General features: G+C 42.1%; 1 protein-coding gene across 1 annotated transcript; it reads right to left on the minus strand.

Moving 5' to 3' along the window:
- Window positions 1–1150: 1150 nt before the first annotated feature.
- LOC135111573 (astakine-like) lies at window positions 1151–6588 on the minus strand. The gene is made up of 4 exons (XM_064025013.1): window positions 6464–6588; window positions 3805–3942; window positions 3282–3397; window positions 1151–1562 (listed from the first exon to the last, which is right to left on the minus strand). Exons 2-4 carry the CDS (start codon window positions 3938–3940, stop codon window positions 1425–1427), a joined length of 390 nt encoding a protein of 129 aa, XP_063881083.1. The 5' UTR covers window positions 3941–3942; window positions 6464–6588; the 3' UTR covers window positions 1151–1424.

Raw genomic sequence — 6588 nt, forward strand, 5'->3', positions numbered from 1 at the left:
CCCACGTGTGCCCATGGCCAGCAAGTCTATTATATTTTTAACCTTTCTCCTCCTTCTCTACCTCTCAAAGGAATTTCACACCTACTTCCAGTCCTTAGGGAAAACATCTGCGTTCGCTTTTGAGTTTTTCCTTCCTCGTCATTGGCCAAAATAACGAGCTCTCCCATCGGCTCCTTCACCTCATTTCCTGGCATCTCATTGGTCATTCCTTGACCCCAAAAGCTGTATCGTGATCCACTTCTCTGAGATAAATATAGCCTGCATGCTTAGCTACTCCTCAGTTCCATTCAGCTCCAGTCAGAGTTCCAGTCAGAGAGTCTTGTCTCCGTCTCTCACTCAGTTCCTGTCCGAGTCACAGTCAGTCTTGAGAGACGCTGCTCAGTCATCATCACGAGCAGCAGTTCATATCACTTTAGTATTCACTTTTATAATCATGTGTCTCGTTCTGTATATAGTGTGTACATACTCAACCTTGTTAAATCAAGAAGAACTCTAGTCATTTGCGTCTTTTATTCGCACACATTAACTATATCAACTTACTACCCACGACGTCCACGCTACCAGCAATACCAAGCTCACTACCGTTTCTCCACGCTACCAACACACCAAGCTCATCTGATCCAGCAGTGGCAAGTATCATGAAGTGGGCAAGTATCTCATTCTATCAAGACAAGTAACATCAATCTCAGAACAAAGTGGTGGACAATCTTGATACAGTATTGAGGAACAAATGACTATTACAAATGATATTACAACAATTATGTCAAAATTATATTTATTATTTATTTATTTATTTTATTTTATTTTATCATTATTATTATTATTATTTTTTTTTTTTTTTTGTAGTGCCTTTTACATATAGTAGCATAGTTTAGGAAATGTGGCATCGCTGTACCCACGCCTGGCTGCTTCCGTTCTCAAACGTCGTAACTCCGTAACTTTTCTCCTAACCTGAAAGTAAACATGAAGGTGTGCACAATGTTGGAAATTTCAGGTTTTGTTACTAAATGCACAACTGTCGTAGACAACTGGTACACTCTGGCATTGTTATAAGGACCGAGCCAATGTCAAGAAAATGAAGGAGAAGGAGGAGGAGGAGGAGAAGGAAAAAGAAAAAAGACACACCCAGAGGAAAAGTTAATCAAATACACTTGAAACACGCTTTATTATACTTTGCATGAGTTAAAACATAGATTAAATATATTTTTAAATAGCAAAGCAGCCCATATAAAGCCGAGGCTTTTAAATAGCTAACAGTGCAACATTTCCAAGGAAGCAATGCTCTGGCTGGCCGGCGTGAGACGTTTGACATACGACCCACGCCCTAACAACTTGAGCTTCTATAATAAGAACGTCAGAAATCATGATATGAAGGAACCATGGCACTGATAAATAACACAGCACATGGTGGCAGGTTCCGATAGCTAATAGAACTCCAAGGAGAGATTGTCTTGCTCCCGGCCGTGGGTGGTGACTTCATCTTCTGGGCGGCATTCGTTCTTGTGGCAGACGAGGCCAGCCTGGCAAGGGCACATGTCGAGGTGCCCCTTTTCAACATCCCGCTGTGAACATCGTGGCAGTTAGATTCTCTCTTATTTTTGTATAAACTATAATATACTTATAGACGCTAAAAAATGAACATGGAATAGATAGAGTATTGAATAAGAATTAAATAGTAAATACTCAAATTTATATACAGGGTGTCGCATGAAAAAAGTCACATATTGTCAGAAATGAAATACGAAGTCATTCTAGTCGGAAATCCTCTACGGTCAGATGTTTTTGACACCGTGGTCTAGAGTGACATGGCATTCAAATTTGAATGCGTTAAGAGTTGGCGAAGGGGAGGGAGGGAGGAAGGGCAACAGAGGTGGGCGTTGCCAGCTTGAGAATGTTACTTGATTACACTTCAAGATTTTCGTAAATAAACATAAAATGAAAATTTAAGAACGCAGTGTATCATTGCAGCAAATAATTGCTAAGGCATAACGAACTCCAGAGAGCAACAGCGATCAGCTGCACGTTGTGGGACAAGCACGGCACGTGTGCAGCCACTTGCACACGTGCATGTCCTGTAACTTATAGACCATGGCGTTAAAAGCATTTCACCATAGGATATTTCTGACCTAAAATGACTAATGAAAATTAGGAAATTAATAAGAAATAATCATGAAGTGGGAAGGACAATCAATTAAAAGAATAATGGAGATAATACCGTGGGACCTCGGTTACCGAACGTCTTCCTCTCGGAACAAGTTGGTTTTCGAACATTTTTTTATGTCTCAGTTGCTTAGGTTGCCTTACCATAATTCGGATTTCGAACAAACTTAGTTGATTTCATATTCTGCAACATGTAGGAAAAGCTACCATTTGTTATTAATTTATGGTTTTCATAAATATTTCCTTCGTTTTTATATATTTGAAGAAGAGACACAGAGGGTAGGACACTAATTCAACCTCTGAAATAAGTTAAATGTGATCCCATTGAAGAAGCTGAAGAACCTTAATGTAAACAAACAACGTTCGGCGCTCAGGAGTAATCCCGAACTTCCTGTGGCTCTCTCTTTGACCCACAACATCATTACTGGACAACTGCATTTCCCTATTAGCTTTCCCTAGCAGCAAGATGTCTAAGTGTTATGATCACCTTCATTATGGCAATAAGTGGGTTGCTCCTCTCTGTGTCACTCTGTGATGCTTCCCTCACATGATTGGTGACGAAGAGATTGCCTGCATGGTCTAAAACTCTAAATAATATCTTTTGATGAGTTATGTATCAGTAAGTTCATTCAATACATCCTTTCTGGAGGAAAAAAAAAAAAAAAAAAATGGCCCGTTCTTCTTCAGCTTGTTTACTTAATTCACGGCCCTGACCTTGTTGTGAAGACAGTCTCATATCTCACGTGTGTTGTCTGACTAAGACACTAGACAGTTCTCGGTCATTATTTCGATTGGGCTCTCATATGAACTATATTCAAAGAACACTGGAATAAATCTATTGATGAGGATAATAGATGGAAATAGGTTGGTATCTTTAATGCAAAAACAGCTTCCGTTATTTCAATTTCCCTGTTTTCCTATTATTGATCGGATTCTTATGCATTGTTTTCACACTAATAGTAAAATGTTATCTGCCCTTCAGTTATGCTAGACATTACTTTCCTCCATGATCAGTGCAGAGGATACCCACGACAGAGAGAGAGAGAGAGAGAGAGAGAGAGAGAGAGAGAGAGAGAGAGAGAGAGAGAGAGAGAGAGAGAGAGAGAGAGAGAGAGACTCACGTAGGCTCTGTTAGGGTAGAGGATACGGTAGGAGGTAGTTTCGGTGTTGAATGGGAAGCAGAGTGATCCTACAGTCCCGAGTGGAGAGCATCTAGAGGTGGGGAACCTTATGCGTCCTGCAACGAAACACAGGCCATCCACTCAGGAGGGAAAGTGAGACGGCACGAGGAAGTTTTATGTGGCTGTCAAATCCTCAAGAAAGGAAAAAATTGGTATCAAAGAAAGAAGAAATAAAACTTAACTAAAAAGTGATAATAATAATAAGAAATATACTTATTTATTTGTTATTATTATTCGCTACTGTAATCACTAGTCTTCTTTTTTTTCTTCTTTTTTTTCGAAAATTATTACCTCATACTTCCTTTTGGTGTTGTTTACCTGCTCATCTATTAAAAAAGCATCTCGCGTTGAGCTCATGCAAAGGTCCACACACACACACACACACACACACACACACACACACACACACACACACAGAGAGAGAGAGAGAGAGAGAGAGAGAGAGAGAGAGAGAGAATCATACTTATGCGGCAGCAAGAAAGTGGTTCGCATTGGTCATTGTGGGTGCAGCCAGCAAGTTCTGCCGCGGTACTTGTCGTCATCCCCGCTACAGCCACAGCCACAGCCACAGCCAACAGCAGCACGCGCCTTTCACCCATTGCTAAGAGAGAAAAGAAACAAATAAAATGTAAATATGACGAAGTAAGGAAAGGAAAAGTGTTGTTGGTGAGAAGAGAGGGAACAATAAAGTCAGAAAACATATTCGTATCACATCGTTCATTATTCCTGCGTGGTGTTCGATCTTTTGTTCTTGAGACTGTTTCCCCTTTGATTATCCCTCCACACGTGCACACACACACACACACACACACACACACACACACACACACACACACACACACACACACACACACACACACACACACACGGTGACTTATTACTCCCTCTTACGCCTCATGCATTACAAAATCATGACCACATCCAGCCACCCACACTACAACCCACACCCGCACCACCGTCACCACCTCCACCTCCTACCCCTCCTGCCTCTGCGCGGTACCTGCGTATAAGGCGTGAGAAATACACACGTCCTTCCCGCAGCGTTCCGGAAGATCGGGTTTTCTAAGCCACGCTCTTAACTCGTTAGCTGGTGAATGACAAAGAGGAAGTGAATAGTTATGAGGATAGTGTGTGTGTGTGTGTGTGTGTGTGTGTGTGTGTGTGTGTGTGTGTGTGTGTGTGTGTGTGTGTGTGACTCCTACACTAACCTCGGAGTCCCCATCTGGGGAGGGGACCATAGATGTCCCCAGGTCGGACTGCCTTTCTGTCGACGACCCTAAGTGTCTTGACACCCCCCCCCCCACCTTTTTCTTCATTAACTTCTGCAACATTCGTGGTCTAAGATCTAATTTTCAATCTGTAGAACACCACCTCTCCTCTTCTAAACCTTATCTTCTTTTCCTCACTGAAACTCAGGTGTCTGAGGCTACTGATAGTATCCCCTTTTCTGTTCCCTCCTACTTTCTCTATCCTCATTTTCGATCCACATACAATTTTCGATACATACTCCATGTATGCTTCACATACATGGAGTATGTGAAGCATACTCCATGTATGGATTATGCTTTACATGTCTGGGGGGGATTCCACTCACACTGCTCTTCTAGACAGGGTGGAATCAAGAGCTTTTCGTCTCATCAACTCCTCTCCTATAACAGACTGTCTTCAGCCTCTCTCTCCCCGCCGCAATGTTGCATCTAGCTGTGTTCTACTACTATCTTCGTGCTAACTGCTCTTCTGATCTTGCTAACTGCATGCCTCCCCTCCTTCCGCGGCCTCGCAGCACAAGACTTTCTTCTTTCTCTCAGCCCTATTCTGTCCACCTCTCTAACGCAAGAGTTAACCAGTATTCTCAATCATTCATCCCTTTCTCTGGTTAAGGCTGGAACTCCCTGCCTGCTTCAGTATTTCCACCTTCCTATGACTTGAATTCCTTCAAGAGGGAGGTTTCAAGACACTTATTCGTCAATTTTTGACTACTGCTTTGACCCTTTTATGGGACTGTTATTTCTGTGGGCAGTTTTTGTTGGATTTTTGTTGCCCTTGGCCAGTGTCCTTTCAGTATAAAAAAAATTAAAAAAAAATTAATTCCATGTGTGCCCATGGCCAGCCAGTCTATTCTATTTTTAACGTTTATCCTCCTTCTCTACCTCTCAAGGGAATTTCACACCTAGTTCCAGTCCTTAGGGAAAACACTTGCTTTCGCTTCTGAGTCTTTCCTTCCTGGCCGTTGGCCAAAATAACTAGCTCTCCCATTGGTTCCTTCATCTTATTTCCTGGCATCTCATTGGTCATTTCTTCACCCTAAAAGCTGTATCATGATCCACTTCTCTGAAATAAATATAGTTTGCATTCTTAGCTAGTACTCAGTTCCACTCAGTCCCAGTTAGAGTTGGGTGTAGGACGATTTGGCCACGGATGATTTGCCCACGGACAATTTGGCCACGGGATGTCACCGTAGGACGTTTTGGCCACGGGAACTTCCCAAGGTGGACGTTTTGGCCATGAAACATATTTACTGTAATATATATTATATTTTGTATTATTTACATATTTTCACAATTATTATTAATATTCGTATTTATTACCTAACCTAACCTAACCTAACCTAACCTAACCTAACCTAACCTAACAGAACAGATTAGAGAACTTTTTTGGATAATAAAACAGACTAAAGATTTTTTCCTTTACTTAATAAGCAAGCTACTAAGTGCAATAGATTCCTAGTATTTTCTCCCGTGGCCAAAATGTCCTACCCACCGTGGCCAAAACGTCCTAGGGTGACATCCCGTGGCCAAATCGTCCGTGTCCGTGTCCCGTATCAAATGTGTACATCCTCTACCTTATTAAATCAAGAAGAACTCCGTCATTTGCGTCTTTTACTCGCAAACATCAACTATATTAACTTACTACCAACGACCTCCACGCTACCAGCAATACCAAGCTCACTACCGGTTCTCCACGCTACCAACACACCAAGCTCCTCATCTGATCCAGCAGTGGCAAGCTTCATCAACTGGGCAAGTGCCTCATTCTATCAAGACAAGCGGTAACATCAATCTCAGAAAAAAAACGGTGGACAGTCAAAATCTTGATACAGTATTGAGGAACAAATGAGTCACCTCAACTCGCCTGTGTGTGTCTGAAGGGTATTGGTGGAGAAGAACAGCTCAGGAAGAGCGTAGGAAGTGATCCTCAGGTGGCTGCTTCGTATCCTGATGCCTCGCGGAGCACTGAGCTGTGAATA

The sequence above is a fragment of the Scylla paramamosain genome, chromosome 22, assembly GCF_035594125.1.
Source record: "Scylla paramamosain isolate STU-SP2022 chromosome 22, ASM3559412v1, whole genome shotgun sequence".
In the NCBI taxonomy this organism is placed as follows: Eukaryota; Metazoa; Arthropoda; class Malacostraca; order Decapoda; family Portunidae; genus Scylla; species Scylla paramamosain.